A 24,227-nucleotide genomic window follows, 5' to 3' on the forward strand; every position below is an offset into this window, starting at 1 on the left:
CTCAAAGATATCAAGGTGTTAGATCATATCCACCACAAAGTTCAAATGGCAACTAGCATGTGAAGAACACAAAGCCAATAAATAATGGTCTTCTAGAATGTCAAATTTGTAAAAGACCAGGGCATACAACACTTCGATATTGGTATCGTTTTGATAACTCATATCAAACAGATGAAATACCAACTGCATTGGCAGCCATGCGTATTGAAGAACCTTATGGTACAGAATGGTACCCAGACATAGGAGCTACATCCCACATTACTGCGGAACCCGGTATGCTTCGTAACTATTCTACATATAGTTACACATGAGGCAGACTTCCCATCACTGTATACCCAATCATCTTGCTTTGGAATTGTCAGCAGTTCAGCAAAAGATGGCCCCATCATTTCCCTTTCAACTATTAGATCAGGAAGATCCAAGCCCTGTGTGCAACACAATTGTAAGGTCGCCATAAAGTAAATTGCAATTTGAATGGGATGGTACCTCTATTCCTAGTTGCTTGTTGAGTGCTTCATTCCACATGTTCGCAGCATAGGCTGGTTGCATTTGTTTCCATACTGTCATAACAGAAGCAACCTACAATAATACAATGCTCTCTATAAAACGAGTGAACCACGCTCCGATCATGCGAAGAAAGCACCCAACATGGTGAGCATATTACATGCATCATCAGCCGGGCCAATAAAAACTCTTAAGAAAAGATGAACAAAGTCCACTATTTTGCAGCCTTAGTATCATATAGGAGGCCATAAAAAATGAATATTTGTCAAACCAAGTCAGATTCTTTTCCACAATGTTAGCACTCAATAGAGTCACATGCTAATATGCTATTTGGGGAGATCACTATTCAGTTTTTAGCCTTTTGCTTTGCTCAGTTGAATTCATTCGAAACCATGGCATCACTGTCTAATTCCAGCGAGACCATGCTGTTAGGATCTGACACATGGCATCATTATATTTCAGGGTTTATCAAAGTAAGGGTAATTTGTCTAAGACAAATGCGAGACCATGCTGTTAGGTTGAGAAGCAGAAACTATTTCGTATCCAGCATCAAAGAATCTCAAGTCATCTACAGATATACCTCGGAAGTAGCACAAGGCCTTAGTGTTAGAAAATTGTCTAAGACAAATTGAATGCACCCACAAAATATATATAAACACATGTGCACGTGTACAATCTCTGTACCACATGAGCGTCCAATGGTGGTGGATAATTTGCATCGATTGTGCAGCAGTCTCATTAAATTTGGCTTGCAAATCAGGATGTAGTGGAGGCAATGCAATGTGGGGATTTGAGTCATATTTGTTAAGCTCAAACTCCCACCGTTCATCCCATGGGAGCACAACAATGACATCTTCTCCCTGCAATGATAAGAACAAAACGAAAAATTGCATTATCTCCATTACTATGTTGGACTTCTGTAACAGCTGACCCCTTTACCAACACAAAGGAATAGAGCAAACAGCTATAACCCACATGTGAACTTTAATTTGTTAATCAAGGTTTGCCTTGAGTAAAGGACGTCATTTCATCGAATTCTAACCATAATCATCATCGGTAAGTTGCCATGTCTCGTGTAAAGATGGTCTTGAAGTTCGATAGAAACAGTTCACACTGTATTTGCTATGTTACATATATGATGATGCCACAATCGAGCTTCTAGTAGGAGGCTAAATAGGATTTACTCTAGTTCATCATGAACCTGAATCAGCATGTCATCATTTACTTACTCATCCTCTCTTACAATCAAAAGTTTCTACAGGAGCACAGAAAGGAAAGACCTCTCTTATTAGAGAAGATAAGATGAACAAGGAAATTTAAGGACATAGGGGTGTAATATAAGCACAATTAATATGCAAAATGGAACAATGTCAATGGAACTGTATTTGTAAGAGAAGAAGTCCATGATTCGACGGAAGTTACATTTATACAGCAACCAGCCATGCCCCAAAAACCTACGTTTCAACCTACGACATGTTACAGAAACACGGTAGGGAACCTAGTTGTTCTTCTCAATTTGTACAAGACAACCCTTTAATAATCAGAGAATGTATAAGCAGTGCAATATGGGTGTCTTAAAAAATGAATGGCAGATGAGCACAGGGAATTAAAGAGGAGGTGCAAAAATAATAACCCAAACAACTGGTAGGGGTGTTTGAGATGTTTGAACGTTTGTCTGCTGGATATCCTGATATTGGAACAACGTGGCCAATTCTAGCCAGTTATCAACTGGCAGCCATGCTAATATTGGGTCTATGCAATTGGTTTAAAAATATACTTCACGATTACAATTGCATAGACAGCAGCAAGCAGAAAGATTGGATGAAATGTCAAAATTCAAAAATATATACATCAAAAGCAATCTGTCAATGTATGAAAAAGAAGAACAAAAGGAGCAGATAAAATGCTTAAAAACAATTGCAAAGTAATTCTTTTACTCGGAAAGGCTTTTTCTCCACTAGTCAATATGAAAATCAGTCCTTCAAACTGAAAGAGAAGTGCGCTTACATGTATGACCAACCCATGGCCGTTGCCAAATTACCTGTTCATTATCATGTCCAGATTCACCAACCCATCGCTTTCCTTCAGAATCCTTTAAGCACATAGCTGTGTGACCAGCATATGCTCCACTGACCCATTTCTGCAGAGTCTCAAAACCACCCCACCTCCCACGAATTTTTGAAATTGCAAGAAAATCTCCAGAGTGGATATCATCAATGCTGATGTTTGTAACCCAGGGCTGGGGACGTTGCTCAAATGAAGCTCCCATATGCTTCTTGAGAAAGCCAATGTTAGATTTCTCCCCCTACCCGGCATTTGAAAACAAAGGAAACACGTCCCACAGTGCTTGAAGGGTCCTTAGCATCCCGGCTTGCATTGGAAAGATTGACACTCCTCTACTTTTCACCTGTAATCCAAATATTGGAAAACCAAGTGTAACAACTTCCAATATGCACAAAGGAGCAGAAGAGAAAAAAAGATAATTGCAGCTTACATATTCAAACTCGGCTTTTCCTTCCCACTCTTTAAACTCAAATGTGTGCTCACGAGATAAAAAATAGTAGTCCCATGTCACACAGTATGGGGTTGCAAAGACATAAATATCCATACGTGATGTTGCTCTAACTTGTCGATCGAAAATGTTGTGCCTCATATGCTACTTTGCTCTTTTGGATCAAAGCAACATGACCCCAATTAAACTTGTTTCAACATTAAACTATCGGGTATAGAATACTTGATCTGCTTAGTAAGGGTTTTGGCTTTTTAGCCTATAAAACAGATTCCAAAACAAGGTGATCCGGTCTTGTTCCCCATTGGATATTCACTCGGAACCTATTCCCGAACCGATTTGAACCAGTTCCAAAAATTTGGAATCTATTTGCGGACCAGCTCCGACGGGAACCAGCACTTGGACCTATTTTTCAAGCAGTCCGATTTGGTTCCTAAGTAGAACCGCTTTGGTTGCACACCGGCTACATTGCTTTTCCATTTTCTCTGTTTGTCCTTGGACCGATCTGTGTCACTTATGCTGGAAGTTTGGTACTGTGCATATTACGTTTTGGCATGTGTTCTGTCTTTAGTTTCTGTTTAAGGGATTAATCATTCAATGCAGGCTGCGGCTATGTTTAAGGTGATGCGAAGTGCTCCGCTAATACTTGAGATGTTATCTGCCTTGGGGGGTAAGGATTCCCTGTAGTGCTGCTTCAATAGACAGCCTGCCGAGAGGCCTTCAACTGCCATGTTGCTTGAGCATGCTTTCCTGCAAATTTGAAGTTGCAGATGACTTTTTTCATGTGCCATACTTGGTTGCAAAAGGAATGTTATATTGTAAGTGCTCATGTTTACTTAACCAAAAGGATTAGAAAGAGGAAGTGCAGAAAACGTTAATGGAGGTAATTAAAATGCTTGAGATACTGAAAACATTCGTAAGTCCGAATGGCAGAGTACAGCAGAGACCTCAATGAATGAGAGTTCAACAGGAATAAAATATCATTTCACATAATCAACGCAATCATACGATAAGAACTCAATAAAAAATTTGCCCAAGGGCTTGTCATGGCAGGCAAACAAGAATAGGCTTACCCGAAAGGAGATTTACCCAATCTTTCATCTTTACATCGTCTTTGACCATCTACCACGGACTCCAACACATCTAACAATCGATCCGGCTTATATCAAATTACCACCGAAATCTAATGCAAAGAAAGAACGTTAACCTCTTTGACTCATATCAAATCCCAGCCCGACAATGGTGGTCCCCTCCTCTACGTATCCAAATCTATTCTCTCTTTTCTTCAGGAAATTCTTTACACGATCCAAATGCTAACAATAATCCTGACATGACAATTCAATTCTTCCAACGAGATTTCAACATTTATAATAAGAATTTTTTATGATCCTTAACGTTCATTCCCACCAACGCACTTGAATGGATCCAAGATTCACTTTTTGAGAAGATCAAAATCTTAAATTAAATGACTATTACATCCTCCAGATGGAGAAATGCACCGGAGAAGAGGAAAGAGAATTGAAAGCCCAGCTCTTCTGTGTCCACGGCCGAGCCTCCTTGAGTGAACTTCCCCTGATTTTTAGCCCATAACATGTGGTGGATTGGTTGGCGAATTGGGCTATTGACACTCGACATTCATGCGTCCGATTCTGTTACACGAACTAGGGGGCGCAGTCGATTGCGCGCGGCTGCATTGCTTGCTGATACGCATCTCAATAAAATTTTGCTTTCGAATTTTTTTACCTTTTTTTTACCTCTTTTTTTTTTTTTTTTTGGCGTTTGAAAAGTAAGATGGACATTCCCCTGCCATGATATGACCCAACAATGGACAAGCCCGTAAGCAATTCGACAGTGTTGCTTAATCTAGATGTCCTCTTCGGAGTGCATTCGAGTTATAAATGTTTGTGTACGAAGGACATCTATTCATCAAAACCAATGTTGATATGGAGCCAAAAAAGCACCACATCAGCAAACACAAGCCAGAACACACACAAAAAAAAAAGGAAAAAGAAATTATGAGTACATTAGAAGTGCTACATTTTTTTCTTATTAGTGCAATCAAATACTTTGTCAGTTCCATTCAATTTGAGAGATTGAAAATATTGATCTGATGTACACTAATACAACACCATTTTATAAGGGTCAAATTCCTCAGTTCGACATAAAAAAAATAATCAAACCATTTTATAAACATTTGGAATGTAAAGGCCTAATTCTACGTATCTATGCAATTTCAACAAGTTTTTGATCAAACCAAAAAGTCAACTCTAGTTTTTTTTTTTTGGCAAAGAAATCTAGATCGGGCAAGGGTCGTCGGCCCTCACCCACTTTTGGCCAAGGGCTGCCACTGGTGGGTGTTGGACTCTTGTGGTGAGGGCCAACGATCCTCGCCTAGAATAGTCAAGGGCTAACAAGCACTTGCCTACAATCAACGGGCCCCTAGTTGTGATTGGCGAGAGTCGCCGACTCCAAGCCAAGGCCCAACACCCTCACCGACCATTCCCCCACCATTGCCGGCCCTTCCTAGCGGTGGTGGGGGGCGGCGGCAAGGGCTTGCGGCAAGCCTCGTCCTTTGGTTTCCAACTTCTTTCTTTTTTTATTTTAGCTTATTTTTTTATTTAATTTAAATATAATTTGTATAAAAAAAATCATATTTGGATCAAGATGATGTTATTTTAGCCTTATGTTTCATGTTTTAGTTACATTATCACCACCTAGGAGAGAGAAAATATTTTAAAAAGTCACATCTGCGTTTTCCTTTAACTAAGCTAGATGGATTTAATGAAAGGATTTGAGTGCACTAATTTGACAAGTTTATGTATTTGATTACACTTCTTATAAGTTTTAGAATTCAATTAAACTTTTGTGACAAGTTTTAAAATTTCAAGTGCACTTTTTTGACCTATTATCCTATCTGAAATAAAACCCAAACCAAAAAGACCCAAAAAAATTCGGCTTAGTTTAGTATTTTTGACACCAATAAAAAGAGGGGAGTTTTATAAGAAGAATGCGAGTCTGCTTCTGACGTATTACACATTTATACGTTTCCATTTTTTTCTCACGTACACACTGCATTTTTTTTCCAAGAACGTCCCCTTTCCTGTCTTGCTTGCAAGGCATTTTTGGAAGAAAAAATAGCAAAATCGAAATTTGGAAAAAATAAAGGGGCATTTTTGGAAGAAAAATTGCTTGCTTCCATTCTGCTGCGCACTTTTTATAAAACTCTCCTATCTCGCCTCTTAGCGTTGGCATCACATTTCTCTCACCAAGCATCTAAGGGAGATGAAGAAGATGAAGATGAGAAAATTGGCGGATATGATCATAGCTTCAAGAATGATTGCGTCTTCACAATGGTGCACAAAAACATCCCCCATCAGACTTGTTTTGTGAGAAAATTGCGATACCAAACAGGCAAGACGGGAGACTTTTATAAGAAGCGAATGGAAGCAAAGTGCTTCTGAAAAGGACATTTTCGGAAGGAAAGGTACTTGTGCAGCTAAGGGGGCAAAGAGGAAAGTCTTATAAGAACTTAGGCAAAAGTGCTTCCAAAAAGGGCATTTTCGGGAAAAAAAAAGGTGCTGGTCATAAGAGCTTTATAAATAGTGACATGGCTTCTTATAAAACGTTTTATACGAAGTCTGGAAAGTTTTGTAAGAAGTGACGTGGCTTCCTCTATAAGAGCAAGACAGGAGACTTTTATGGGAAGTGAATGGAAGCGAACGTGCTTCCGAAAAGGGTATTTTCGGCAGGAACAGTGCCTACGCAGCCAAGGGGCAGACAGGAGAGTTTTATAAGAACTGAGGCAAAGTGCTTCCAAAAAGAACATTTTCGGAAGAAAAAGTGCTGGTCATGAGAGCTTTATAATTAGTTACGTGGCTTCTTATAGAACGTTTCATACGAAGTCGGGAATGTTTTGTAGCGGCTGACTTCGTATAAAACGTTTAAATGTTTTATACGAAGTCAGGAAACTTTTGTAAGTGACGCGGCTTCTTTCTCATGAAAAGCCCCCAAAGGATGCCGCACTTGTCTTCTTTTAAAACTCTCCTGGCTAGCACATTTTTTTCCATTCACTTCTTATAAAACTCTCTTGTCTCGCCCCTTAGCATCAAAAAAAAAAAAAAAAAAACTCTCTTGTCTCGCCCCTTAGCATTTGGCATTGCATTTTTCTCACAAAACAAGTCACTCATGGGGAATGTTTTTACGCGCCATTGTGAAGACGCAATCATTCCTGAAGCTGAAGCTGTGGTTATATCTGGTAATTTTCTCTTCTTCATCTTCTTCATCTGTGATTTACGGTCACCCATAGATGTTTGAGCTGAGTTTGATTCTTACGTTAAAATTTATATGTCTTTCATTTCCTTGAGATTCAATTATTTCGCTTAGAAAGTTTGTCAATTAGGTAAGGGCTGACGATGATGTGTTTAATGCACTTTTGTAGGTCAGATTTGGCGATTATGTGTTTGTTTTTCTCGCTTTTAAGCTTGTAAAGTACAGAGAACTAGTCTTTTAATAGTTAAAAAAAGTACAGAGAAGTAGTCTTGTAATGCCTCTATTTTTCTAATCCATAGATCTATTTCCCATGTATACAGTACGTAATGAAGAAGAGGGCAGTGAAGAAGTTGAATTGCACGAATTCGCCATCGTCAATGTCCCCCTTCAAGGTGGAGATGGCAATACCATACCTAGTGAAGAAGAGGGCAGTCAAGAAATTGAATTACACAATATATCGATTGCCGTCATTGTCCCCATTCAAGGTGGAGATGGCAATGACATACCTAGTGAAGAAGAGGGCGGTCAAGAAGTTGAATCACACGATGAATTGATTGCTGTTGTTGTCCCCATTCGGGATGGTGATGGCAATGGTGACGGCCATATTGAGGACGGCGACAACAATGTTGGTGACCATGAAGTGGAGCAAGAGGTGCAGGAGGTGGAGAATGAGCAGGACGGCGACGAGGGGGCTGGTGGTGTGGGGGCTGTTGGTCCTGCCATTGCTGGTGATAGAGCTGGCTTTATTGTTCTGGCAATGGTGCTGGTGGGGGCGCTCTTCCTGTGGAAGATGCGGCTGATAACACTGCTGGAGTTGCTTTTGATGGTGGTGGTAGTATTGGCAGTAGCCTTGCTCCTTTGGGGCATGGATGGGCTAAACTTGATATGGGTCTTAATCCCAAGACTCAATATTATCTTAGTATGATGGAGAGATTGACGCGTGGATTGCGATGTGAGATGTCTAGGTGGACTTCTTTGGATGATTTTCAGTAGAGCATTTTTGCTGCAGGAACCTCTGTTTGTATCCTTTCGTCATAATGTATACATTTGTATCATTACTGGTTATGCTGTCAATCTACTTGGCAGGAATAAACATATTCATAGTTTATTAACAGCTGATTGTTCTCATATTGGTAATAATTTAAGTGCACAATAGGTAAGGAATGGGGTAAGTAATGGCCAATAAAAGATTATCCCTAAATATTATGCGAGACCTATAAGATAAATTAGCAACTCTCCTGTACCACAAAACATGGTGGCAATTTGATGAACTGTCATGTTTTCCTAGGATTAGTATGTGCACAAGTAGTTACGGAATCTTAACTTTCACGTAAAAAGATGGTCAGTAAGCTTTTCTTTGCCCATGAGCTTAGCTCTCCTTTTTATATTTAGATGGACTCATCGATGACAGAGGTTCATTTGATTCAATCTTCTATGTGATGTTGATGCATGTATGATTACATATAAATAGACGTGACAAATGAGTGGATTGGATTAATTTTGGATGAGTTATAAATATGTTCAATTCAAATTCACACGTTTAATTCACATTGACCCAATTATTTTCTACACAATTTACATGACACATAGCCAATCCAAACCCACCAACATAATTCACAATTTTTTTTAAGTTAGTACCAATTAAGCAATTATCAAATTAAAAATAATAAAAATTAATATGAATAAATAGTCCTAAAACTTATCATGAAAATATAATTAAATTCCAAAATTTATTGCAAAAATTCAATTGAATTTAAAAAATTTCAAAAATAGTAATTTAAGGGTTTTTTTTTCCCCTTCACAGGCTCCCCTTCTCTCTCTCTCTCTCTCTCTCTCTCTCTCTCTCTCTCTCTCTCTCTCCATGCCCGCTTTTTGGAATTAAAGAGGAGAAAAATGGATTTTTTGCACTAACCTCCTTCCACTTCCTCTGCTTCTTCACGAACGACCATAAGCCTTCACAAACCGATCCCTTTTTTCTCTGCCATGCTTTAGTCGAGCCGTAGCAGTTGTCCTTTGACCCGGATGTTGCCGGTGACACCGTGGCCCATCTCTGAGCTCGACGGCGAGAATTGAGCCGCCTAGATTCATTTCGCACCTCTATCTCTCTCGTCGTCCCCTTTCGACTGAAATGCTGATACACCACCTGAACCGAAATGATACGACACCCTTTTTTTTACCTATCACCCGATCTGGAATGAGACACGAATCAAGAAGACCCGAAAATTTCAGTTTAGATTGGGCCGGGTTTTTTCTGACGCCCCCAACGAGAGAACGAGAGGGAAGTTTTATAAGGAGTGTGTAAGTTGCCCCTTAGCATTGGCATCGCATTTCTCTCACAAAACGTCTAGGGGAGATGAAGATAAGAAAAATGCCAGATATAACCACGGCTTCAAGAATGATCGCGTCTTCACAATGGTACCCAAAAACATTCCCCGCGAGACTTCTTTTGTGAGAGAAATGAGATGCCAAACGCTAAGGAGCGAGATGGGAGAGCTTCAAAGAACCTTGAATTGCTACTTCAACACGTCCCGGCGCCATATCTCCCTCTCTCTTTGGTTCCATTTTCCCTTTTTTATTCGTGGATTAAGTAATCGACAATCAAGAGTACCCTCTCCTATTCCTCAGTCTTAAGATGCTGTCTGTTGGGGGATATCGGAAAATGAAGTATCTCTATTCCTAAAAAACTAATTTAAAACAATGAAAATATATTTTCGTAGATTCTAAGGAGGAATAATAATAAAAAAAAAATTAAAGTAATGTGAGGTGGAGTAAAAAAAATCAAATCTTTAAGGGGTAATATCACCGAAAACTCAAAACTGGTACACATATAACAAATTTATTTAAAATTATTTTTAAACTTAAATTAATACACTTATGTCAAATTTATACTCTAATAATTTTTATTAAAATTTACCATTAAATTATTGAGTTTGATGACACATGATAATTGATGAGTATATCAATTTGGGTTTTTTCTTTCCATTTATCATAAGTGTATCAATTTATAGTTTTTTGTAGTATTAATCAAATTTAACGAAAATGAATGGATGATAAATTTGTCACAAATTCACAAGTTTTGGGTTTTTGGTGTAGAAATTAGTTTGAAATAAATTTGTTACATGTGTAATAATTTGGGATTTTTCGTAATATTAATTCTATTTAATTAGAATAGATTAAAAAGGATATGATAAAATTATAAGTGGTTCTTTTAGTTTATAGATATAAAATTCGGTCACGTCACTCTAAGTACTATTGAGGCGCGTTATTAAGGGGTCTAATCGTCTCATTTAAAAGGGCATTTTCAGAAGAAAAAAGTACTGGTCAGGAGAGCTTTATAAATAGTCATGTGGCTTCTTATAAAACGTTTTTTGTCCTGACTTGGTATGAAACGTTTTTTGTCCTGACTTGGTATAAAACGTTTAAATGTTTTATACGAAGTCAGGAAAGTTTTGTCAGAAGTGACGCGGCTTCTTTCTTATAAAATGGCCCCAAAGGATGCCCCACTCGACATCACAGCACGGAGAGACGGAGGAGTAGAGAGAGAGAGAGGTGAAGAGCGACGACGGTGGATTGCAGCCCGTCGAAAGAAAGGGTCGAGCGACGCCAGAAATCTCCATTTCCGAGCACCAGGCAAGAGATTTTACCTCTATTTCTCACGAGTTTGCGATTTTCGTTTTTAAAAGTTTAATATCCGGACCTATGTAGGGTTTTGCGTTACCGGCAACGCTTCGGCCGCCAAAATCCAACCATATTTTGATTACCCACATCTCCTTGAGTCTAGAGTCTAGAGGGATTTCACAGAGTTGTAGTTGGAGTCAGATTCGAGAGAAACGAACTCTCCAAGTCCTCCTCTCTGCGCCGCAGGTGAAGAGTGTGTGCCGCCTGACTTCTTGGCTAAGCCACCTTTCGGGGCGGCGACCTGTCGAATCTCGTAATTCTAGAATTAATTATTTTCTTGAGAAGGTAGTCCGCAATTCCCAAGGTGTCTTCGAGTTAGATCGGGTGTTTTTCGTCTCAGAAACAGCAAATTGTTCTTGGGTCTGTTGGATAGTAATGTGCAGTTTGGCTTTCCCGCTTTAGTACTTGCGGATGCTAGTGTTTGCTTTACACAAGATCGGTGGGTTATATAGTTGGGTGCGCTCTCTTTGCCTGCAGGTTGATAATCAAGACAACAAGATGCCGCGACCTGAAGATATAGCCTGGAAATTCGTGCTTAGACTGGAGGGCAAGAGATGGCGTTGTCCTTACTGCCATAAAGAATCCTCTGGATCAGTCACAAGAGTGAAAAGTCACTTTCTTAAACAAGCAAAAGAAGGGATTGCCTATTGCACAAAAGTGCCAGAGCACATACGAACACTAATGGAATTGTTACTCAATCATGAGGTGACTTTAGTACTTGTAGTAGCTACATTATCTGCTTGAGAATAGTGCTATGCGCACTAAGAAGATGTATAAAAAATAGGGATAATATATGATGGGGTGCGCTCTATTTGCTTGCAGGTTCGTAACAAAGAGGATATAGCTTGGAAATTCGTCAATAGATTGGAGGACAGCAAATGGCGATGTCATTACTGCAGTGTAGAATTCTCTGGAGACCTGACAGGACTGAAAGGTCACTTGCTTGGAGTCCCAAATGAAGGGACTTCCATTTGCACACAAGTGCTGGACCACGCAAGAGCACTAATGCTGTTGTTACTCGATGAGGTGGCTGAAGAAGAGAGCAGAGAGGTGGCTGAAGAACAGAGCAGAGAAGCCCACGGTCAATCCTCCATCGAACCAAATTCCCGTGACATGCCGAGTCAAGCTGAGGTGGCTGAAGAAGAGATCAGAGAAGCCAACCGTCAATTTTCCACGGAACCACAGTCGCCTGACATGCTGTCTCCAGCTGTTCCTCGCTCATCACAAAGCTTGGAAGATATAGAAAACTTATTCACAACAACAGAGGGGGCGACCGACTTGGGAAACTTAGACTATAACCTAGAGCGTCAATTTTATGAGACTTTGGCAATGCCGCCACCGGCACAAAATATCCATGGTATGTTCATGTGAAGTTTCCATCGATGCATCTAGGCATGGAGAAAATATATCTATTGTATTTTTCAATGCAAACGCGTCGGGTTTTTTTAACCAAAGTGGCGACTTTTAAAAATCTTCTATAAAAATGATCTTCCTACGGGACTTTCCAAATGTGAAGAAAGTCAATCACCTATTCCTTAACAACAGTACGCATTGAATGTGTTGCATGTGCCGATCGGACCCACGGGATGCAATAAACTACAGTACGCATTTTCTCGTGTTCCAATCAGCCATATCCTAATTTTGATAAACAACACACAGGTGAAAGCTTGTCACGTTCAACGATGGCTTTAGCAGAAGGAGAATCGTTTCTTCTCGATTCGCCATGTCAGCCACAATGTTCCAATCGATCTCCTTATCCCGAGGAAATGCAAATGAATGACCACCGAACTCCAGCCGGGGCATTATCATTCCAGTATGTTCCATTACCTGCTGTAGGTAATTCAAATTGCTTCCAGGACTGCAATGACTCTCAATTGCAAACTCCAGTGGACGTAAATCCCTCAATTACATCACAGCGTACAAATCACATTACTGGGGCACAAATCAATGATTCGAAAGTTCCAGAGGCGGCAACAAATACAATGGGCCCATCATCATCACAAGGTTTGTATGGATTAATCTACATTGCTACTATGTTTATGTTAGATTCTTGAATATCTCCATATTATTTTATCGAAATCAAACATATGATTTTTTAAACAAGATAGGAACACGGGTTATCCAATCAAGAATATGCCGAGCATCATTGCATATTCTATATGTTCGATATCACTTTTTATCACACCATTACTTTCTTCAAAATATTTAACTCTAATGCGGTCGTTACTCGATGAGGTGGCTGAAGAAGAGAGCAGAGAGGTGGCTGAAGGACAGAGCAGAGAAGCCAACCGTCAATCCTTCACGGAACCACAATCACGTGACATGCCCACTCATGCTGAGGTGGAGGCTGAAGAAGAGAGCAGGGAAGCCAACGGTCAATTTTCCACGGGGCCTTTATTCTCACCAGGATTCCTCCTCGAAGATATGGAACAGTTAAACTTCAGCCAACAGGATGTCATTTGGTTAAACTCTGCCCAACAATCACAAAGAGAGCGTCAGTTTCATCAGAGTTCAACAATGCCGTCACAGGTGCAAAATAGCCATGGTATGTCCATGTAAAGTTTTTATACATTCATCCAGGCGTGGAGAAAAGAAAAATCATTATATTTTTCGTATTAGTAACTCTCTCTATAATAACTCAAATTCATCCGCTTCCATATCGTATCGATTCCAAATTACAGTTGTATCATCGCATATTCTATATGTCCGATATCATTATCTTTTTACCGCACCGTTTATTTCATCAAAATATTTACTTATGAGCATATGTTGATTTTCGCTATAAATATATTTTTTTTAAATCAAGTTCTAGACGTTCGTTTTACCTGTACCCATGGCTTGATTTAAAAGTCCCATTATTGATTTATTTTACGCTTGACTTTTTTAGTGCAACCAGTTTTGGTGGCCCCTCAACATCAAAATGCTCCACGTCAATCCGAGATAAGGAATGTGCTGCAGAATCCAACTGCACAATCATCAACAGCTCTAAGGGATATGGATTTACGTATCCTGTCTTCATCGCAAGCTTCAAATGCTGCTCCACAGTGGCCGACAGACGTTTCAAACTTCAACCAACAGGATATTAATGAGCTAAACTCTGGTCAACAATCACAAGCAGAGCGTCAATTTCCTCAGAGTTCAACAATGCCGTCACTGGCACAAAATAGCCATGGTATGTTCATGTGAAGTTTCTATACATTCATCTAGTGGGGAGAAAAACATCTATTATATTTTTCAACGCAAACACGTGGGATTTTTTAACCAAAGTGGTGACTTTTAAATATCTCCGATAAACATGCTTTTTCCACACAACTTTTCAAATATGAAGAGAGTCAATAACCTATTCCTTAATAACAGTACATCCAATGTGTTGCACGTGGCCACTAGACCCACTGGATCCAGTAAACTAACTACAGTAAGTATTCTCTCATGTTCCAATCAATCATATCCTAATTTTGATGAACAACACACAGGCGAAAGTTCCATGATGGCTTCAACGGAAGAAGTGCCGAATTCTCATAATTTGCTATGTCAACCACATTGTTGCATTCAATCTCAAATACAAATGAATGACCAGCATACAAGTGACTCTCACATTATTGAGGCAACAACGGTTGATTCGCAAGTTCCAGAGGTGGCAACAAATGGGACAGGCCCATCGTCATCACAAGGTGCGTTTGGATTAATCTTCATTGTTATTATATGGTTCCACTAGATTCTTAAATATCCCCAAATTATTTTATCGAAATCTAACATATGTTTTTTTATAAATTAGATATGAACAGGGGTTCTCCAGTCATGGACGTACGAAGCATCTATGCCAACGATGAAGAAATAAGAAACCTGAAAAGAAAAGTGGAAGAACTCGACGACAAAGAAGCTGTCATTAAGGAGCAGATGGAGATAGAGTCTGCTGCTTCCTCAGTTCAGAAGAAGCCGAGGATATTGGTTGAGAGATGGCTGAAAGAGACAGAAAGGGCAAGAAATAATTTCCAAATAATTGGCCAAGCCAATGCGGAAATTTTGCCACCAAAGGAAAAGGTGGAGACATTGACGAGAGAAGTGGAAGAACTCATAGAAAAAACGCTTCCACAAACACTACTCATAGAGGAGAGAGATGCCAAAGGAGTCAAATTTTTGGAACAAAAGCTGACGGGTGAAGTGATTCATAGGAACATTGAGTTGATTTGGGACCGTCTGAAGGAGAATCATGCATGCAAATTGGGTATTTGTGGAATGGGTGGTGTTGGGAAGACAACTATCATGATGCACATACATAATAGACTTCTCGAAGATGCAACCTTCGATGGTGTGGTTTTTATCACTGTGTCTCAAGATTTCAGCATTAAGAATTTGCAGAGTGATATTTGGAAGGCACTTGAATTTGGTGTTATGAAGGATGAGCATGAGAAGAAACGAGCAGCAATGTTGTCGGAGCAATTAGAAAGAAAGAAGAATTGTGTATTGATTCTTGATGATGTGTGGGAACGTCTTGATCTTGAAGAGGTAGGAATCCCTGTTAGAGCAGATGGATGTAAGTTGGTCTTAACCACTCGATCCTTTGATGTATGCTGCCAGATGCATTGTCAAGAGAAAATCAAAATTGAACCTCTATCTCAAATAGAAGCTGAGAGTCTATTTTTGGAGGAGCTTGGATCCGAAGTTCCACTTAATTCGGAAACTAAAGCAATTGTGAAGTCCATTGTTGAAGAATGTGCAGGATTGCCAATTGGAGTCATCACGATGGCAAGAAGCATGCGAGGAGTGACTGATGTGTTTGAATGGAGGGATTCCCTGGTTAAATTGGAAGAATCGAGTAAGGGGCAAACAGATATGGAGAAGAAGGTCTTAATGAATCTAAAATTCAGTTATGATCGCCTTGGTAATCCTGATGTGCAACAATGCTTCTTGTCTTGTGCACTTTATCCAGAAGATGAATTGATTGATAAGTTTGAGTTGGTAGAATTCTTTATTGACCAAGGATTGGTTGGTGGATTGAATACGAGGAGGGAACAATATGATAGAGGCCTCACCATATTGAACAAACTACGAAATGTTTGCCTATTGGAAGATCATGGGAGCAAGATGAAGATGCACGATTTGATTAGAGACATGGCATTGCACATCATGAGTGTGACTTCCATTGTAAAAGCAGGAAAGCGGTTGGAAAGTATTCCATCAGAGGAATATTGGACGGATGCTTTGGAGAAAGTTTCTCTGATGAGAAGCAAAATAAGTAAAATTCCACTGAACATGTCACCAAATTGTCCTAAACTATCAACTTTACTACTGAATGAAAGCTTGTTAGGGGATGTGGTCCTCCCTGATTCTTTCTTCAAACAGTTATGTGGGCTAAAGGTTCTAAACCTGAGTGGATGTGAACTAACAGAACTTCCAAATTCCATCTCAGATTTGGTAAACTTAAGGGCACTATTGCTTAGAGGGTGTTGGGGATTGTGCCATATTCCTTATTTAGGGAAGCTCACATCTTTAAGGAAGCTGGACGTTGGTGGCTGTTCTAAGCTTAAAGAAGTGCCCGAGGGTCTGGAAATGTTGGTGAACTTGAGATACCTTGAGATTTTTGTTGAATTACCTGAAAGAGTACTGGAGGGTTTGCTAAACTTGCAACATCTTAAAGTTGATTTTCTAGATGGACAAGACATGACAAAATTGAGGGCACTGGAGACACTCGAATGCTCTTTTGAAGATGCGAATGATTTCAATAAGTATGTGAGGGTTATTGAACAGAGTAACTCTCGCTGCTATTATTCTCTCTGTTATTATCTTGACAGGGGTGACAAATATCATGATGAGGAATACTGTGATATTACTCAAATTGAGTATCTAAAGAGGGAAGTCAACATTTGGGGGTGGGATCATGCTATTGTGAGTGTGGGAGGGGAATGCACCAGCATTTTTATTTTGATTCCCCAAAACGTGCAGAAAATGGCAATTACTTGTTGCAACGGTATAACAAGTTTGTCTAGCATAGGTCCGCTTGAATACCTTGAGGAGCTATATATAGGATACTCAGAAAACTTAGGGGTGCTCTATAGAGGAGAAGACGAAGAGGTAATTGACATCTTTGCCCCAGCCCTTGCGCCTTTCCTCTTCTCGAGCCTTAGGGTTTTAACAATATATTATTGTCCGAAACTGAAGTATGTCTTTGGGCATGGGTCTAAATCCAACCTTCCACATCTACGAGAGATTGATATATCTGAATGTGAGACGGTGGGGATAATAGCAGCAGTTACATCCCCACCACCACATCCGCTCCCATTTTTCCCTAGTCTGGAACAGATTAGCATTAGAGGCTGTGACAAGATGAAGAGAGCGGTGGAATCCGAGTGGATGCCCCACTTCCCTAATCTAAGAAGAATCACAGCATTTAATTGTGCGGAGATGGAGGAGATAATTGGAGGTCCTCCCCCATACTCGCCGGATGAACAGATTTCTCTCGAATCTCTTAAGGTAAGCCTTTGCCATAACATGCGAAAGCTGCTTACGTATAAGTGGCTGCTCCATCTTCGAAATCTTCAAAGTATCGAGGTCGCTGAGTGCGAAGGAATGGTGGAGTTGATAAGCGGAGCGGGACAAGGCCAAGAAGGAAGCATAACGACTTCTGTAAACAACACTCCTTCATCCTTCCAGCCTTCTTCAATTTCTCTCCCAAAGCTAGAGTGTTTGACGCTACGCAATCTACTCCGGCTGAAGAGCATATACAAAGCCCCAATAAGCTGCGATTCCATGAAAAGATTGGACGTGTACGGATGCCCAAAACTGAAGAGGATTCCTTGCAACTGCGATTGTGTGAAATTGAGGAGCTTCCGTATATCTGGGTGGAAGAAGAGGAAAAGTGGAAGACGCTGATGTGGGATCATCCCGATGCTCAGGCTATTCTTCAACCTTATCTCCAAAAAGGGGAACACGCCAAGAAGGGAATGCCTTTTTCGTTGGGGAGACAGTATAAACCAAATGCTATAGGTTAATGAGTTTAATTGATATACAATTGCTTCACTTCTTAAAAGTCCTTGCAAAGATGTAGCTTTTCTGTTTATATGGTCATGCAGCTCTAACAGTGGCCTTTTGCAGAACTGTCTGCCAAGGGAAAGGATCTCCCGCAACTCTGCTCTTGAAGAAAGCCCTGCTGCTCGACCATGATTTGCTGCAAACTCGACTCAAGTTACCATATGAATTGACTTTCTTTCGTGTGGCCATGCTTTGTGTATTTTGAATGTGATCGCATGTTTTATTGACTACTGGAAATGAGTCAATCTGGTTGATATATTAGGTTAGTCAAAAAGCAACGGATCTGAAGATTTGGGAAGCCAAGGGAATAGCAAAGTCTGTTTCCTATCTTGTCTTATAACTGAAAGGACAATTTATTATTATGGATTGATCTTCTTGGGATATTAGCCTTCTAAGAAAAGAGAGAATTTTGTGCAGCACTACCTTTAATCTATTTTTGTTTCGAAAGGATTTCAAATATGATATTGCTTTAACTTGTCGATTGAAAATATTGTGTCAAATACGCTGCTTTGCTCTGTTGGATCAGAGCAACATGACCCCGATTAAACTTGTTTCGACATTAAACTATTTGGTATAGAATACTTGATCTGCTTAGTAGTTGTATCATATCTAGAAACATAGGCCGGGAAGTTTTCTTTTCACCCTTTGTCATACTTTGAGTTAGAAATGTAAAAAGACGAAGAAGAAAGAATTGCATGGCTATCACCCCTCTTTAAATGCCTCGAAGTTGTGGATAGATGGAGAACCCTACAGCTTCAGCTCAAGTTACCAAAAATCAGAGCAGTAACCACTAGCAAGTCAATGGAAAAAAGGCCAGCTTATAGGATGTGGCACTTTTGAAAGTGTTTACATTGCAAGCAACCAGTAAGTTAGCTCTGGGAATCTTAGACATGTTCCATTTTTTTAGATATCTAGTCAGCTAAACTTTGACATATTAAGTGACAGAAAAACCAGATCTCTATGTGCATGGAAGGAGTTTGAGCTATTGCCTAATGATCCAAATTTAGCTGAGTGCATCGAGCAGTTAAAGCAGGTAATGTTTTTGTTATGCTCTGGGATCCAATCTATCCTCTCATCCGATCTAAATATGCTGGGAGGAAACTTTCTTTCATCATTTCCAGGTAATTGATTGCTTTGTTACTACAGGAAATTCAGGTACTTAGCCAGCATAGACATCCGAACATTCTGCAGTATTATATAAGGGAAATTGTGAGTCACATTTCCACAGCATCTATGCATCCCAGCTCAATGGGCGTTCACTATTTGACTCACCAAAATTTCAACATATTCATACATACTCAGGTTGAGGATTGGCGTTACATATATCTAGAATATGCACATCACGATTCAATAGACAAGTATATCCAGGAGCATCTTGGGACCCTAACAGAATCGGTTGTCAGCACTTTACCCGCTATATTGTGGCTGGATTGGCTTCCCTGCATGTTAACAACTCCATACATGGGTAATTCTAAACCATTGATCAAGCATCATGAGATGACTTGCATATTGGATTAGGATGATTGGACCTTCTTCTTTGTGCCCCCAGACCTGTTAAAACTATTTGGCTTGTGCAGGGATTTAAAGGGAGCTAATTTATTTGTGGATGCATCTGGGATATTCAAACTTGCTGACTTTGGGATTGCTAAACATGTGATTTTTTACCTCTTCACCGCAAGACTACTCAGTGCATGTAGAAATTCCTTGCTGATCTGTGGTACATTCGAATGTGAAGTCAGGGACCCAGGGTGACTGCATACTTCTCGTTATTGGTTTGTGGCATTTCATATGTGCATAAATCTATGATAGATGGATGAAATGTCATTAAGTAATTTTCTTCACTTTTTTTCCCATTGTTTCAGGTAAAGTTACCATGTTGCATGAACGGGAAAAGATTTCTTGCTGTAAATAGATGCTGAAACCTAATGAGAGTTCCCTTTCTACTGGTTTCTAAAAAGTTCCTAAGAGCGGTAGTGAATAAAACGCAATACCTTTGGCAAAAGGTTGTGGTGTTGTTTTTGCTGCTCCTCTGCATTCCAAAATAAGGATAGAACTTAGTCAGAGTAAGTAAGGGCCTCCTTCCTAACATGGGGTAAATAAAAGTTTATTAATCCATAGAATGGAATTCTGGACAGTAGCCAAGGTGTTGTTGCTCTCTTTTTGAGTTCTCAAGCATTTGCTAAGGCCATGTTGTTGATTGCTTCATGGTCCTTTTTCTCAGTAATGAGCTAACATGAGTTGAAAGTGGTTGATTCAGTTATCAATATGATGTATCTATGTCTATAAAGATGTTGCTATTTTATCCGGTGTTCCATGAACACACCAAGTAGTATTCAGCTTTACTAATGCCGTACCATTTCTTAGCTAACCGGACAAGCAGCTTGCCGCTCTTTGAAGGGAAGTCTAAACTAGATGGCTCTAGAGGTACTCTGCTTTTGTTAACGTTAATGCGGCACACTCGGAGGTCCTCCCCCATACTCGCCGGATGAACAGATTTCTCTCGAATCTCTTGAGGTAAGCCTTTGCGATAACATGAGAAAGCTGCTTACGTATGAGTGGCTGCTCCATCTTCGAAATCTTCAAAGTATCGAGGTCGCTGAGTGCAAAGGAATGGTGGAGTTGATAAGCGGAGTGGGACAAGGCCAAGAAGGAAGCATAACGACTTCTGTAAACAACACTCCTTCATCCTTCCAGCCTTCTTCAATTTCTCTCCCAAAGCTAGAGTGTTTGAAGCTACGCTATCTACACCAGCTGAAGAGCATATACAAAGCCCCAATAAGCTGCGATTACATCCGAACATTCTGCAGTATTATGGCAGTGAAATTGTGAGTCAACTTTCCACGACATCTGCATGTCCCAGCTCAACAGGCATTCATAATTTGACTCACCAAAATTTCAACATGTCCATACATACTCAGGTTGAGGATCAGCTCAACGTATATCTAGAATATGCACATCACGGTTTGATAGACAAGTATATAAAGGAACGTCTTGGGACCCTGACAGAATCGGTTGTCCGCACTTTTACCTATGATATTGTGACTGGATTGGCTTCACTGCATGTTAACAACTCCATACATGGATAATTCTAAACCATTGATCAAGCATCGTGAAATGACTTGCATATTGGATTAGGACGATTGCGCTACAGACCTGTCAAAACTATTTGGTTAGCGCAGGGATTTAAAGGGAGCTAATTTATTTGTGGATGCATCCGGGATAGTCAGACTTGCTGACTTTGGGATTGCTAAACATGTGAGTTTCGACCTCTTCACTGCAAGACTCCTGACTGCATGTGGAAATTCCTAGCAGATCTGTGGTGCATTTGAATGTGAAGTCAGGGACCCAGGGTGACTGTGTGCTTCTCACCACTGGTTTGTGGCATTTCATCTGTGCAAAAATCTATTATAGATGGATGTTATTGAGTAATTTTCTTCACTTTTTTTTCCCATTGTCTTGAGTAAAGTTACCATGTTGCATAAACGGGAAAAGATTTCTCGCTGCAAACAGATGCCAAAACCTAATGAGAGTTCTTTCCTCTTCTAGTGGTTTCCAAAAAGTTCCTAAGACCGATAGTGAATAGAACCCAATACCTTTGGCACAAGGTTGTGGTGTTGTTTTTGCTGCTCCTCTGCATTCCAAAAGAAGGATTGAATTTAGTCAGAGTAAAGAAGGGCCTCCTTCCTAACATGGGGCAAATAAAAGTGTATTGGTCCATAGAACGGAATTTGGGACAGTAGCCATAGTATCGTTGCTCTCTTTTTGAATTCTCAAGCATTTGCTGAAATCATGTTGTTGATTGCTTCATGGTCCTTCTTCTCAGTAATGAGCTAACATAAGTTGAAAGTGGTTGATTCAGTTGTCAATCTAATGTATCTATGTCTACAAAGATGTTGCTATTTTATCCATGTTCCATGAACACATTAAATGGTCTTCGGCTTTACTAATGCCATACCATTTGTTAGCTAACCAGACAAGTAGCTTACTACTCTTTGAAGGGAAGTCTAAACTGGTGGCTCATGAGATACTCTGCTTTTGTGAACGTTAATGCTACATTCCTTTTTTGTTGTGGCGGAATGATGGAATAATATATCGTGCAGCTCATACAATCATTGATGGTGAATAATTACAGCATGGATCTCGATTGTGCTGCCGACATGTGGAGTTTGGGACATACTATTACTGAAATGATAACTGTGAAGCTTCCTAGGAGTGAGTATGAGCGGGTACGTTTGCTGCATTGCTTTTTCATTTTCTCTGTCCTTCCAAGGAATATGCTTCCGACTAAATCCATCACCATTTTCTGTAGGAAGTTTGGGACTATACATATTACCATTTGGTATGTGATCTGTGTCATGAGTTTCTGTTTAAGGTTGAATCATTAATGCAGGCTCAAGTCATATTTAAGGTGATGTGAAGTTCTCCAGCAATACCTGAGACATCATCTCCCGAGGGAAAGGATTTCCTGCAGTGCTGCTTTCGAACACAGCCTGCCAAGAAGCCTTCAGCAGCTATGCCACTTGAGCATGCTTTCCTGCGAATTTGAAGTTGCTTATGATTGACTTATTTCAAGTGCCATACGTTGTTGCAAATGGATGTGGTACTGTAAAGTTCCATATTTACTAAACTAGAATAATCACAGGGTCCATAGATGTGATGAAGTACTTGTATATCAACGAAATAAGATGCATGTTCCTCGCGCATGGTTTGACCAGTGCCATACTACGATCTAGGCAAATTTGACAGTGTTGCTTAATCTAAACATTTTACTACAGAGTGCATTCTTATCATAAACATTTTGTATGAAGTACATTTATTCATCAAAATTGAATGGTATTGATATGGCTCCAAATAAGAAACGGATCAGCAAAACAAAAGTAATAAAACCCAAGGAAAAAGGAAAAGAAAAAGAAAATCGAAGTGATAGTGCATCAAAATTGCTGAAATAATTTGGAAAGGAAATACTCTGTCGATTTGGTGGGAGGAACATTGGCAGGTTTGCAAACCTGCAACGTCTTAGGATTTGGGAAGTGAAGGGAGAAATATCAAAGTTACGGGCATTGGAGGCTCTTAATTCTTCCGGACAGACCACAATGGCTTTTCTCGATTCACCGGAAATTGGTGATGGTGATGAGGGCCACTCTGATTGGAGAAATTTCATGTATTTGTTGAGATCAACGATGATGAGGATCCAAGATTTACAACTTTCAAGAGGAGAATCAACGTTGATTGTTGCGATAATGCTCGACAGGGCGGCAGGGAAAAGTTTTTCCCTGGTGGTTTTTCCCCCAAGTGATGCTGCAAGTTTGCTGGATTTCCCCCTAACGGTTTTTTGTCATTTCCTGGAACCTTTTTGGAATAATTTTGCATGTTGTGTCTATAAGATGCAAATAGCTAGTGAAATTTGTTAAAAAAATCTCATGCGGTTCGTTTCCAAGATTTTAATAGGCCTTATATTTATATAATTTACCTTCACTTACTCGTTCAAATATTTAGGTTGGATTTTCTCCTATGTGCAAATAGCAATTTCTGCATGAAATGCAAACTAAACATGCTTCCTTTTTATTATTATTTTTTCTGCAATTAAAGTGATTCCTCTACCCTAATGCATACCTGAAATATATTCAAAAGTGTGACAGGAAAAAGAACTCCTTAAATTTTGCAAAGTCGGAGGCGCTTTTTAGACCAAGCGATGTCTCTCGGCTGCATTGAATTATGTCTTCGTTTTCGTTTTCTTTTGTTCTTTTCCTCAATCTTCAACCAACATTCTAACCATAAGGCGCCTTCTCTTTTGTCCCTGTTCTCTCCCCCTTTCTTTCGTAAAACTCGCTCTTCTTTTCCTGCTGTGTTTTTTTTTTTTTTTTTGGTGTTCTCTGCCCAAACCCTTAATGAAGACTACTAATTGGTGTTTGGTCTTTCAAAGTGTAGCATTATTGAGCATCATCATCAACTCATCAAGTTCGCTAAACTCAGTCATCAATTAACTAACAATTCTTGTCTAACAGGAACTGCACCAACGCAGCAAGAAAAAGATAAACAAAAACTCAGGCAAGAACTCATTCGTTTTCAAGACTCGGTCATAAAAATCGAGGAAAAGAAACCATGAATATGTGCCGGATTTTCTCTGCTGCCGTGTCCTTTTTACCTACTTTTGACCCAGAATTCGACCATTTACAGCTCTCGGTTCCTTTTGTGTGTTTTCACACTGCTAATTTCCTTCATTCACACACGAAGGAAA

General features: G+C 39.8%; 3 protein-coding genes and 1 pseudogene across 4 annotated transcripts; 2 read left to right on the forward strand and 2 right to left on the reverse strand.

Moving 5' to 3' along the window:
- Window positions 1-24,227, reverse strand: part of LOC104429210 — a 45,744-nt pseudogene that overhangs the window by 15,256 nt on the left and 6,261 nt on the right.
- On the reverse strand, window positions 306-3,118 carry LOC104451447. The gene is made up of 3 exons (XM_039315431.1): window positions 2,999-3,118; window positions 2,546-2,911; window positions 306-579 (listed from the first exon to the last, which is right to left on the reverse strand). The coding sequence occupies exons 2-3, from the start codon at window positions 2,771-2,773 to the stop codon at window positions 409-411; spliced, it is 399 nt and encodes a 132-aa protein (XP_039171365.1). The 5' UTR covers window positions 2,774-2,911; window positions 2,999-3,118; the 3' UTR covers window positions 306-408.
- LOC104429206 (probable disease resistance protein At4g27220) lies at window positions 10,777-22,765 on the forward strand. Of its 2 annotated transcripts, none has more exons than XM_039315402.1 (9): window positions 10,777-10,912; window positions 11,438-11,665; window positions 11,783-12,317; window positions 12,620-12,964; window positions 13,197-13,505; window positions 13,848-14,132; window positions 14,434-14,631; window positions 14,736-17,730; window positions 22,544-22,765. In XM_039315402.1, the coding sequence occupies exons 2-9, from the start codon at window positions 11,459-11,461 to the stop codon at window positions 22,545-22,547; spliced, it is 4,878 nt and encodes a 1,625-aa protein (XP_039171336.1). In that variant the 5' UTR covers window positions 10,777-10,912; window positions 11,438-11,458; the 3' UTR covers window positions 22,548-22,765. The 2 variants fall into 2 exon arrangements, with proteins under 2 accessions (XP_039171336.1, XP_039171337.1); XM_039315403.1 differs by having other exon boundaries at window positions 13,206-13,505.
- LOC104430048 (mitogen-activated protein kinase kinase kinase 3-like) lies at window positions 18,600-22,763 on the forward strand. Its single transcript, XM_039315429.1, has 6 exons — window positions 18,600-19,022; window positions 19,567-19,642; window positions 20,354-20,814; window positions 21,169-21,244; window positions 22,090-22,215; window positions 22,299-22,763. Exons 3-6 carry the CDS (start codon window positions 20,522-20,524, stop codon window positions 22,404-22,406), a joined length of 603 nt encoding a protein of 200 aa, XP_039171363.1. The 5' UTR covers window positions 18,600-19,022; window positions 19,567-19,642; window positions 20,354-20,521; the 3' UTR covers window positions 22,407-22,763.

The sequence above is a fragment of the Eucalyptus grandis genome, chromosome 6 (assembly GCF_016545825.1).
Source record: "Eucalyptus grandis isolate ANBG69807.140 chromosome 6, ASM1654582v1, whole genome shotgun sequence".
NCBI lineage: Eukaryota > Viridiplantae > Streptophyta > Magnoliopsida > Myrtales > Myrtaceae > Eucalyptus > Eucalyptus grandis.